Consider the following 12,869-nt stretch of genomic DNA (forward strand, 5'->3'; position numbering starts at 1 on the left):
AACATTTCATGTATGTATTGATCACATTTGGTTTGTCTGTTGATGCATTATTCATTAATTCGTCAGTAGGCACTTGGGTCGCTTCCACCTTTTGGCTATTATGAACAATGGTGCTATGCACATGGGTATAGAAGTACCTGCTTTTGATTCGTTTGTATTATATGCTTAGAAGTGAAATTGCTATTACAGGCTTAGAAGTGGATCATATGTTAATTCTGTGTTTAATTTTTTTGAGGAATTACCATATTGTTTTTAACCACAGCAGCACCATTTTGCATTCCTACCAGCAATGCACCAGGGTTCCAGTTTCTCCACATCCTCACCAATACTTGTTATTATTTCTTATATCAGTCATCCCAGTGGGTGTCAGGTGGTATCTTGCTGTGGTTCTGATTTGCATTTCCCTTATGACCAGTGATGTTGAGGACCTTTTCATGTGCTTTTAGGCCATTTGTGTATCTTCTTTGGAGAAATGTCTATTTAAGCCCTTTGTGCCTTTTAAAATTGTGTTTTTTGTGTTTTTTTTTTTTTGTAGACATTCTTTATTAGATTAGTCTGTTTTTTTTTTTTGTTTGTTTGTTTGTTTTTTGAGATGGAGTTTTGCTCTTGTTGTCCAGGCTGGAGTGCAGTGGCACGATCTGGCCTCCCTGCAACCTCCGCCTCCAGGTTCAAGCGATTCTCCTGTCTCAGCCTCCTGAGTAGCTGGGATTACGGGCACGCACCACCATGCCTGGCTAATTTTTATGTATTTAGTAGAGATGGGGTTTCACCATGTTGGCCAGCTGGTCTTGAACTCCTAACCTCAGGTGATCTGCCTGCCTCAGCTTCCCTAAATGTTGGGATTACAGGTGTGAGCCACCACACCCAGCCTCATCTGTTCTTATATTGCTATAAAGAACTACCTGCGACGGGGTGACTTATAAAGATGAGAGGTTTAATTGCCTCACAGTTCCACAGACTGTACAGGAAACATGGCTGGGGAGGCCTCAGGAAACTTAGAATGGTGGTGGAACGTGAAGGGGAAGGAGGCACATCTTACATGGCTGAAGCAAAAGAAAGAGTGAAGGGGGAGGTGCTAGGTACTTTTAAACAACCAGATCCCGGGGAGAACTTTATCATGAGACAGCACTAGAGGGATGGTGGGAGGCCATTAGAAACCACCTCCATGATCCAGTCACCTCTTACCAGACCCCACCTCCAACGCTGGGGATTATAGTTGTTCAACATGAGATTTGGGTGTGGTCACAGAACCAAACATATCATTTATATATAATACACACATATATGTTATGATACATGATAAATGTTTGTGTTGTGTAAATTTAATCCCTTATCAGATAAATGCTTTGTAAGTACTTAAGTACTTTTTCCATTCTTTTTTTTTTTTTTTTTTTTCTTGAGACGGAGTTTCGCTCTTGTTACCCAGGCTGGAGTGCAATGGCGCGATCTCGGCTCACCGCAACCTCCGCCTCCTGGGTTCAGGCAATTCTCCTGCCTCAGCCTCCTGAGTAGCTGGGATTACAGGCACGCGCCACCATGCCCAGCTAATTTTTTGTATTTTTAGTAGAGACGGGGTTTCACCATGTTGACCAGGATGGTCTCGATCTCTCGACCTCGTGATCCACCCGCCTCGGCCTCCCAAAGTGCTGGGATTACAGGCGTGAGCCACTGCGCCTGGCCACTTTTTCCATTCTATGTGTTGTCTTTACAATCTTTTGAAAGCATCCTTTGATGTACAAAAGTTTTGAATTTTGGTGAAGCCCAATTTATTTTTTGTCTGTACCTTTGGTGTCATGTCTGGGAAATAATTGTCATAGTTAATGTCATGAAGATTTTTCCCTGTCTTCTAAGAGTTTTACAGTTTCAGCTCTTAAACGTTTAGGTCTTTCATCCATTTTGAGTTACTTTTTGTTTATGGTGTAAGGTTAGGGTCCAACTTCATTTTGTTGCAAGCCGATGTCCAGCTTTCTTAGGACCACTTAAAAAAAATTTGTTATTTTTATTTTTTTGAGGCAGTCTCACTGTTGCCCTGGCTGGAGTCCAGTGGCATTATCACAGCTCACTGCATCCTCAATATCTGGGCTTAATTGATCCTCCTGCCTCGGCCTCCCAATTTGCTGGGACTGCAGGTGCTGATGACCATGTCTGGCTACTTCTTTTAGAGGCAGTGTTGAAGCCTGTTGCTCAGGCTGTTCTCAAACTCCTGGGCTCAGGCAGTCCACTGAGTCACCACACACAGCCCTCAGAACCATTCATTTATTGAAAAGACTTTTTTTTTCTTCAGCGAATGTTCTTGACATCCTTATTGAAAATCAGTGGACCATATTTGTGAGAATTTATTTCTGGGCTCTCTATTTTATTCCATTGATATATGTCAATCCTTATGTTAGTACCAGACTGTTTTGATTACTGTAACATGGTAGTGTGTTTTTGTTATTGTTTGTTTTATTTTGTTTTTTGGGATGAAGTCTGGCTCTGTTGCCCAGGCTGCAGTGCAGTGGCACTAGCTTGGCTCACTACAACCTCCACCTCCCAGGTTCAAGTGATTCTCCTATCTCAGCCTCCCAAGTAGCTGGGATTACAGGCGCATACCACCACCTCTGGCTGATTTTTGTATTTTTAGTAGAGATGAGGTTTCATCATGCCGGCCAGGCTGATCTCAACCTCTTGACCTCAAGTGATCTGCCCGCCTTGGCCTCCCGAAGTGCTGAGTTTGCAGGTGTGAGCCACCATGCCTAGCCATTAGTAAGTTTTGAAATCAGGCAGTGTGAGTTCTAACTGTGTTCTTTTTCAAGATTGTTCTGGCTATTCGGGTCCCTTGAGAAACCATAGGAATTTTAGAATGACTTTTTTTGTTGTTACTGTTTTGTTCTCTCTTCCAGTTTTTGTTTTTTTTTTTTTTTCTGTAGTTTACTCAAAAGGCAAACAAAAATCTTTGTCTCAACATTATATGAAAATCTTTTCTAAAAGAAAAAAATGTCATGTTTGCATTAGTGCATCTTTAATGCTAAAGCTACTTTTAAATAAAATGTTACAAATCTATATAGTTTTAATTAGTTTGACCGTAAGGTAAAATTTTCATAAACTTTTTAGAGCCCTTTACAATTTTTCATCGAAGAGCAGATCAGTTTTTTTAAGGAAACCCTGTTATTCAGACACCTGGGCCCACATTCTGCATTCTGGCCCTGTGTCAGTATGCTTTCATTTTAGTGTTCAACCTATGGAAAAATCTAAATAATTCCATTTCAGTCTTAGTCAACTTGCTAATGCCCACAGAACTTTACAAGATCAGCCCTTTACAAACCCTGTGCTCAATTTCTGCAAAAAAAAAAAAAAAAAAAAAAAGCCAGTAGGATATTGATAGGGATTACAATGAATTTGTAGATTGCTTTAGGTAGTGTTTCATCTTAACAATATTAGTTCCTTCAACTCATGAACACAGGATGTCTTACCATTTATGTCTTTATTATATTCTTTCAGCAATGTTTTTCTCAGTGTACAAGTAGTTCACCTCTTTGATTACGTGTATTTCTAAATATTTTGTTACTCTTGATGTTATTGTAAGTGGAATTCTTTTTCTTAATCATCTATTGGATTGTTCTTTATTTATAAACACAAATGGTTTTTGGGTATTCCTTTGCTGAACTTACTTACTAGCTCTGATAGTTTTTTTATTATGGAATCGTCAGGGTTTTTACATGTAAGATTATGTCATATATCATCTATGAACCTTCTTTTTCTTGTCACAGTGCTCTGGCTAGGACTTCTAATACCGTGTTGAATAGAGATGGTGAAAGTGGGTGTCCTTGTCTTGTTCCTGATCTCAGGGGGAGAAGCTTTCCATCTTTCACCAATAAGCATGATGTTAGCTGTGGATTGTTACATTTTATTAGAGACCAGACATAGCCCAACACTCTTACTATATCTAACTTGTCTCGAGAAGCTGTTCCACGGGGCTTATGGGACGCACATTTTCCTGGCCGAGAAGCAACCCCCTTTGGCAAATACTTTCAAAGGTGATATCTAGGTAATCAAATTGGCATATTAAGTGATATTTTTGACAGTCTTAACACACATTAAGTTTGAAACTTCAGGGAGAAAATAGCAATATATTTCGATATGTGAAACACATCCAGGAATTCCAGAGGGCCAATGGGTCTGCACGGGCGAGCTGGGAGACTGGGAGATGGCGCAGCAGGGAGGTGTGCGTGTGGGGCGTGCGCAGCTGGTGGGCTGTGGCAGAACCATCACCCAGCGTGGCAGGGCAGCCGAGAGGACACTCCTTCCTCTCCCAGGCCCTCAGACATGTGTGTGAAGGAGAGAGAAACAGGTCCCTGCAGTTAGAGGAGAAGGTGGAAGGGGTATTTAGAGATGGGGCTAGACTTGGGAGGCGGTGGGGTGAGGGGCAGAGTGAGGAGACACACAGGACTGTGCTGCTGGTGTGGGAGTCAGAGGCTGCCTGGCTGCCCGCAGGAGGCATCAGGCCTGATCCTGTGACGGCAGCAAAGGATTTCAAACCATTGGTCCACCTTGAGGGCTGGGGGTGCTGGCCTGTCCAGTGAAACCAAGCCTCTATGTGTATGGATATAAATATGTATATTTAAATATATTAAAATTTAATATATTTAAATATTTATGTTATATAATTAATACAAAATTACATATAATATTTAAATATATAAACATATATTTATATTCATATATGTTCAATATATAGAGATTTATTTTAAGGAACTTGCAAGTCTGAAATCTGCAGGGCAGGCAGGCTAGACACTCACGCAGGAGTTGGCCACAGTCTTTAGGCTAAATGTTTTTTCGCTAGGAAATCTCAGTGTTTGCTCTCAAGGCCTTCTGTGGATTGGGTAATGCCGCCGTTAAGGGTCATTTCCGTTAAGCCGAGTGATTGTAGACATTAACCACACCTACAGAATACCTTCACGGCAAGAGCCAGACTGGTGTTTGACCAAGTGACTGGGAATTAGAGCCCGGGCGGTTGACGTGGAACACCAGCTGTCCCGAGGACAGGCTGACTGCCAGCGGAGAAGAGAAGGCTGAGGCCTTGGGGCTGCGGGTCGTGGCAGACATGGAGGGTGGATGCCGGCCACAGTTGTCACAGGTTGGGGACAGCGGGTCATGGGCACACTCCCTCCATCTTGCCAGCACTTCCACTGCTATCCACCAGTTTCTCGCAGCCCCAACACAGTGTTCTGGGGCCATCCTTCGGTGGTTTGAAGGATTCTAGCAACACTCTTGCAGAAAACGTGGATGGTGGCAAATTTTACAGATCTGAGATGCTTCTGTTCCTTTTAGCTGTGATGAGAATTTTGTAGTGATTTTATATTGTGGGTTTGGTAAGGCTGTCGTAATGAAGTACCAGAGACTGGGGAGCGGGCGAGGCAGCTTAAACAGCAGAAATCCACTTCCCAGAAGTCCACGATCAAGGTGTCCACCAATTTGGTTTCTCCTGAGGCCTCTCGCCTTGGCTGGCACATGGCCATTTTGTTGCGGCGTCTGAACATGGTGTTCCCTCTGTATATGTTTGTGTTCTAGCTTTTTCTTCTTACAAGAAGAAATACACCACTTGTATGGGATTAGGAGCCACCCTTATCATCTCATTTTAACTTAATTACGTGCTTAAATATCCTCTTCCCAAATATGGTCACATTCTGAGGTCCTTGGGGCTAGGGCTGCGACGTAGGAACTTTGGGAGGATGCAGTTCGTCCCATGACAGGGTCTTGTCTTGATTTTGGTTGTTATTCTGATTGTTAGAATTAATATTCCTCATTTTATGTGATATTAGGTGCTGTGGCCTGCAAGGGAGAATGTGGAATAAGTTTGTTGGGTTGGATTTCCGCTGAGAATTCCGGCTTGTTCTGTGACTAGTAGATCTAGCATTCACTCAGTGCTGCTCCGTGGTCCTGGCTCCAGACACACATGCAGCCCCCACCAGTCTTCTTTGGAATTTGTCTGAATCCTGATTTCTGAAAGCATGATGAAGTTTGCAGGGTGTTCATAGGTGTTAGAGGGAAGAAGGCGGAGGCAGTGCAGGGGAGTGCTGGGAACGTGTGGGTTAAATTTAGAGCGCCTGATGCCACCCTCACCACTCTGGGCACCCTTCTGCCCCACAGACATCTGACCTCGCAGATGACTTCTCAGGGCCCCATAGTTGAGGACCATCTCTGCACGTCAGCAGAAAGCCGCGTCCCGAGCAGGCGTCCTCATGACTGCCCATTTGGATGTGTCACCCTCAAACCAGCCATATGTCGTGGATTATTTTTCTGGCCTGGCTTCTCACGGTCTGTCTTTATTCCAGGTGCTCCAGTGCAGTAAGTGTAATTTGAAGAAGGCAGAAGGAACCCATGGCTTTAGCTGGCTGCCCAGATTCCTTTGTGCAGCATCCGTACTACCAGGTATGGGCAAGCACGTCTCTCAGATCCTGGCCCGACGATGCTGGTCGAGGGCCAGGGCACACGTCGCCAGCAGCCATGGATCATTTCTGTCACTCTCAGGTCACCAGGACATGCTGGAGCAGGGCCTGGTGACAAGTCCCATGCCGCAGTCCTTCTTGGTCTTCTGTGTCTCGCTTTGCCATGCGTCCTTTTCTAAAGGAGTTCTGTTGTACGGAGTTGCCCCCTGAGAGCCGGGATTCCGTGTTAGGGATGAAGCAGGCACTGTATTTTCACCTCCTGGGTCACACCAGACGCTCCTGATGATGGTTTCTGTAGTGATGGCGGCTGTCGGGACATTCACCCAGAGACATGTCCTCAGCGTGAGGGAGTGGGAAGGAGAAAGGGCTTGGTGTCTTAACAGGTGGCTTCTTGGCCTGGTTGTCGCCTGCCTGTTCTTGAGGGAGTTCTCTCCACAGATTGGCTCTTTCCTTTTCTGAGAGCCCCAGGTGAGTTTTGTGGGAGAGCAAGTTCATTTCTGTTCCTTCACTTTCTCCGGCTCGTCTTCATGGGCTGCTAGAACAGTTTCATCTGCAAATTCCCTTCATCTGTGGAAACGGCTTTTATTTGCACTTTGACTTGGTGGTGCAGAGGGATGCATTTTTAAGGGATGGTCCTTGGTTCCTTAGAGTTGGTTCACGAATCCCAGCTTGTCCTCACTCATGCTTTTGTCATTGGAAGTACTTACGCCGTCTCTCCCAGGCTTGTGACTTTTCAGCTGGAGCAGCCCTCGGTTTTGAGGTCCTTTCATATGCTCTGGCTTTGGTCAGATTTTTGTACTTCTTTGAACTAGTTATTTTCTCTCTTAGTCTGTGAAGTCTTTTTAGCTACTGTGATGAGAAAATGCCTACAGCATTATGGCTGCAAAGAGATGCCTTTGAACATTTTTTTTTTTTTTTTTTTTGGTGTCTAAGTGAAGCAAACCTTCGAAGAAAGGCTGAAGATTAGGAATATCATTCGTTCTGATCATCGAATGTGACACAAAGCCAAAATTGGTTACAAGCCAGAAAAGAGGATTGAAACCGTAGCAAACTGCAGAGTTTGGTTGTGACTGGTGACCTCTGGGTTTGTGTAGTTTGTGAGCTCTGGAAAAGGCATCCCTCTGCCTCTGCATAATTGTTTCCTTGTTCTTAAAGAGCCTGTGGTTGCCTCTCCTCATTGATTAAAGGTCTGTGCTGCACCCAAGGGTCATGGGTCCAGTTACTGGTGTGTCCAGTTAGCGTCAGCTAGTTGTCTGGGTGGACTGCACCCCTCCACCCCGCCTGCCGTTTCCTACCCTCAGTTCCAAGAGAGTGGAGCCAGTGAGCTCAAAGGACAAATCCCCAAGGGAAAGTTGCTCTGAGGTCATTTTAATAGTGCTGTCCTTGGCTGCGTATAGAGTAGACTTTTGGGGCCAGATAATGGCTGCAGAAGCTCTGTCAGCTGCGCCTACCTTCCTGACATTTCCAGTTTCCTGCTGGTACCTACAGAAGTGGCAGATGTGCAAGCTGAGTCAGTTCCTCCCTTGATGGCCTTGTTAGGTGTTTGTAGTCACCGATGCCCCAGGCTGCTTTCCTGGAGCCAGGAAGCCAGGAAGGAAGGGTGGGTGTTCCCTGCTATGCGCCATCGTGCTTTGAGGAAATACTCACTGCTTCTCAGGGCCATTTGAAAGCACTGTCTTACTCTTAAAAAAAAAAATCTAACAGCAAGATTTGGCAGCATATGTCCCTTGTTCCTGGAAAATAAGATGACAGTTCCAGAATTTCTCAGAATACGGGATGATTTACAATGGGTTCCAGTCTTGAGCAATCTGCGATTATATAATACTAATTAGATAAATCTCCAGAGTTTTATAGAGAAAAATTTATTCTTAAAGGCTTCAACATTCAAATGATTTTCTAATTCTAGCTGTTCACTTGCAGCAGTGGTTTCGATTAGATAGATGGTTCAGTTAATAGGTCACTGATGTGATTTTTAAAATATGCACAGAAGCACCAAAATAATTGTGTGTGTGTAATCATCCTGCTGTCGGAGGGCAGCAGTTGGGGGCGGGTTCTGGGAAGGCCAGGGATGACCCACTTCACTTTTAAGAGTTAAGTTCTTCCTTTAAAATGTGATACATCATAATTCTCTGGCCTTGGAGAAATTCTGCAACTTTCCCGACCGCGGTTTCTCTTTTCATAGAAAAGGGTTAATCGTGTCTGGGTCATGGCAGGGATTAGAGGAAATGTGTCGAAATTACCCGGCGCTGGTCATCCTTTAGAAGCTGAGTCAAGGACTGTGATCTTTAATTCTCTGAATCTTGGTAGAGCACCAGCCAGGTGCCAGGCACATGTTTTGGGCCAGGGAGCCAGCTTCGAGCGTGGCAGACAGATGTTTGGGGCTCCTGGATCCCAGTGGAGGAGACAGAAACAACTGGCAAATGAGATGGTTGTGAATAATGATAATAATTCTGAAGCAGATAAACGGGACAGCGGGGGAGAGAGGGCCGGCTGCCTTGGTCTTTGCGGGGGCTCTGTTCATAGAGTCCTACAGCTTATTGTCTGCAATTTTAAAATCAAAAGGTCTGAAGCAAGAAGTTTATTCGCTTCTTCTGCTGCGGCAGAGTCCAGTGTGACCTGTGCAGAGCTTTGCCGACCACAGACTCTGCCCCCAAAGCGGAATGGGGTCTTTGGGGCACCCTGTGGGCTCTGCACATCTGTGGTCATTGATGTGGACACTGTGTTATTGTTCTTCCTTTCCCAAAATTCTTAATTATTAACCAGGACTAGCTTCCAGGCTTTTGAAGGGATTATGCACTTAATGACGAAAGTTATGATAAATAAAAGCAACTTTTATTGTCTTTCAGAAAAATGCAAAATAGGAAACAACGCGTTTGGCTATAAACGTCCATACACAGTGTTGAACTGAGCGTTAGAAATGAAACACTGGTGTGTGAATTTTACATAGGCGATACAATTTACTGTTGAATTTCTAAAAACAGTATTTTTATTTTCATACTTTCCTGGTTTCTGAATTAAAAACAATCATGCTTAGAAATGAGCTGTCTTAGAAACTCTCCTGGCCATCCTGCCCTGCAGAGCCTCGGCTTTTGGTGGAGATAATAGCAACAGCATTAACGCACCTACGCACTGTCCAGCCCCAGACACCACAAGATGTGTGTTGTGCTTCCCTTTCAGTTCAGTATCCCTGAACCTTCAGGACTTGCTGAGCTGCAACCTGCTTTGGCAAATAAAGTTGTATTGGAGGTTGGTCATGGTGGCTTATGCCTATAATCGCAGCACTTTGGGAGGCAGAGGTGGGCGGACCACTTGAAGCCAGGAGTTCTAGACCAGCCCGACCGACATCGGGAAACCCTGTCTCTATTGAAAATACAAAAATTAGCCAGTTGTGGTGGCGTGCGCCTGTTACCCAGCTACTTGAGAAGCTGAGGCAGGAGAATCACTGGAACCCGGGAGGTGGAGGTTATGGTGAGCCAAGATTGCACCACTGCATTCTAGCCTGGGTGACAGAGCAAGACCTGGTCTCAAAAAATAAAATACAAGTTCTTTTGGAACTCAGCCACGATCACTGGTTTCGTGTTGTCTGTGGCTGTTTCCGGTCCCCGTCAGTAGAGTTGGTAGTATTTGGCCCTTTACAGAAAAAAGTTTTTTCTGGGATACTGACTGCTAGAATGAGCCTTTTTGGATGGACAGAGGCTCGGCTTTTGTATCACCTCATCTGCTCCCCATTTTCTGGCTATGAAACAGTCCTCAGATGAGATTTCATCTGCTGATCACATACAGCTTTGGATTTTCTGTTGAGTTTCCCGATTCCTTAATCGTTTGGCAGGGCGTGGAGGAGCTGAAGGATGACATCATCCTTGAGACTCTTGATTTGATTCCTGGAAATGAATTCCATTTCTAAAGTCTATCCCTGTTGTTGTTATTATTATTAATTATTATTATTGTAGTGAGGGATTGATTCTGTAGTTTTTTTTTTTTTACTACTACACCATCCATACTTTGGCTAAAGGACATTTTATTAGACTACATTTTCTTTAAGAAATGTGTTGCGGCCGGGTGCGGTGGCTCAAGCCTGTAATCCCAGCACTTTGGGAGGCCAAGGCGGGTGGATCATGAGGTCAAGAAATCGAGACCATTCTGGTCAACATGGTGAAACACCGTCTCTACTAGAAATACAAAACATTAGCTGGGCGTGGTAGCGCGTGCCTGTAATCCCAGCTACTCAGGAGGCTGAGGCAGGAGAATTGCCTGAACCCAGGAGGCGGAGGTTGCAGTGAGCCGAGATCGTGCCATTGCACTCCAGCCTGGGTAACAAGAGCGAAACTCTGTCTCAAAAAAAAAAAAAAAAAAAAAGAAAAGAAATGTGTTGATAGTACCTGCCACTCTAAACTCTTAAGATGAGAAGTTACAAAGATCATTTGAAATGTCTCTTTTTAAATTTTATTTGGCTCTTCCAGCTGACAGGACATTTACCTAAAATGTTTTGTCAGTTATTTAATGTTATAATTCTGCACTTAGGAACAGTAACGATGTTGTTGAGATATTTGTGAGGTAAAACAGGCAGTGTGTTGCTTACTGTTCACTTGCGTGACTCTAGGCACTGTGTTTAAATTCTGCACATCTCTTCTATTTACAACGTCATTGTGAGAAGTGGAAGACACTTAATGTAGAACCCTTGCCATTGTGCTTAGCACATGAAAGACCGTGTTAAATGTGAGCCACTGTTTGAATGAGCTGATATCTGATTTTTTTAAGAGTATAGAATTATTTTTAAGAATGTAAGTTTTTCTTTTTTTTTTAAAGATGTGGTTTCACCATGTTGGTCAGGCTGGTGTTGAACTCCCGACCTCAGGTGATCCGCCCGCCTTGGCCTCCAAAGTGGTTGGATTACAGGCGTGAGCCACCATGCCCGGCCGAATGTAAGTTTTTTTTTTAAGTGATTTGTGTGATACCTGTGTAAATTCGAGATTATAATCTTTTTAAGTCTTTAAAATAATGGGAATATTCACTTAAAAAAAATAGATGGCATTTGGTTTGGGAAAATACTTCTCACCGGTCTGGCACATCACTATTAACTGGCTTTGTTTATTGAAATCCTAAGTAGTTTGTGACATATTAGTAAAAGTTTACATTTTTTGTAACTTACAGAATCAGTTGAAAACTCTGTTCTTTAAATGTTCTAAGTAACTTTGGCTAATTTGTTTATTCACTTGCCATTTTATGAACACAGTTGATTGGCAGACCATGGCTGGGTATTAGGGTACCAGGGAAACAAGATGTCAACCCTGCCTGCCAGGAGCTCCCAGCCTTGGAGGGAGATAACAGGTACAACAACCAGCTGTGGGCTGGCATGGCCTGAGGAGCTGTCAGTGGTGTGCTTTGTGTGGACAAGTAGAGGGAAGGTGATTAATCCCCCATCCCATGTCATTTCCTGCTAGAACTGTAAAACTTACGTATTTGACAGCCTGCAAGCTAATCACTGCGTTGGAGGCAGGGTTGGCAGTGGGGAAAAAATTACGCACTTCCTGTGTCCTGGCCTTGTCTTCAGGCTTCCTCCAGCTCTGTGAATTGGGTACGTTTATGATACCCACTTTATAGACAAGAAAATTGAGGATTTTTGCTATACGCTGGTCATGATGCTGAGGACTTTACTTGGACTTTCTATCCTGCCAACCCTCGTGTTATACCCTTTGCAGATGAGATTATCAAAGCAGAAAAAGGCCATCTCTCCTACTGAGTAAGAAAGGTACATTCATCTCTGTGAAGCGTGCATATGTTTATTGTTGGTGAGACTGTGGAGAACAAGTTATTGTCTAAATACGAAAACCTCCTCCTCAGAGTCATTGCACTAAAACATTGAATTTGTATCCCGCAGTTTTGTACTTACTGAATGTCTTTGATCATGAAGTGCCATAAGTGAGTTTTAACAACAGCTTTTCAGTTGAAATAAAGATTGTTATGTATTGTCCCTAAAGGTGTAATGGGTGCTAATTGTAAGGGGTTTGCATTTTTAAAATGTTAAAAACGGGAAGTGGGGCATGTCTTAGAAGCAGTGAAATATGACAGATAAGTAAATAAACGGAAATAAAAATACATAAATATGTATATATTTATTCTAGTCTCAGTGCTTTTCTTTTTAATTCCTAAATCTTGTCTTCTCAAACATCATCCTCTTAAGTGTGGGCTTAAAGTCTGATCTTTTTCTGAATAATAGAAGCAACTATATTATATATTTTCTATGTATTTTATTTATGTATTTAATTTTGAGGCAGAGTCTCACTCCATCGCCAGGCGCCAGGCTGGAGTGCAGTAGCAGGATCTCAGCTCACTGCAACTTCTGCCTCCCAGTTTCAAGCAATTCTCCTGCCGCAGCCTCCTGAGTAGCTGGGACCGCAGGTGTGTGCCACCATGCTCAGCTAATTTTTAGTATTTTTAGTA

The 12,869-nt window shown here is 43.6% G+C and overlaps 1 protein-coding gene across 13 annotated transcripts in view; it reads left to right on the plus strand.

Moving 5' to 3' along the window:
- GRB10 (growth factor receptor bound protein 10) overlaps positions 1-12,869 on the plus strand; it is a 200,060-nt gene that overhangs the window by 55,400 nt on the left and 131,791 nt on the right. The window contains exon 2 of one of the 13 annotated variants that reach the window (XM_074379679.1): positions 6,315-6,411. The exons of 8 other annotated variants lie outside the window; for them this stretch is intronic. In XM_074379679.1, the coding sequence (XP_074235780.1) occupies positions 6,361-6,411 (51 nt within the window). In that variant the 5' untranslated portion in view covers positions 6,315-6,360. Of the gene's footprint in view, positions 1-4,719; positions 6,412-12,869 lie in introns of those variants that run through there. 4 more of the 13 variants (XM_074379678.1, XM_074379681.1, XM_074379680.1 and 1 more) reach the window with 4 other exon arrangements.

Source organism: Saimiri boliviensis, chromosome 10 (assembly GCF_048565385.1).
Source record: "Saimiri boliviensis isolate mSaiBol1 chromosome 10, mSaiBol1.pri, whole genome shotgun sequence".
Lineage (NCBI taxonomy): Eukaryota > Metazoa > Chordata > Mammalia > Primates > Cebidae > Saimiri > Saimiri boliviensis.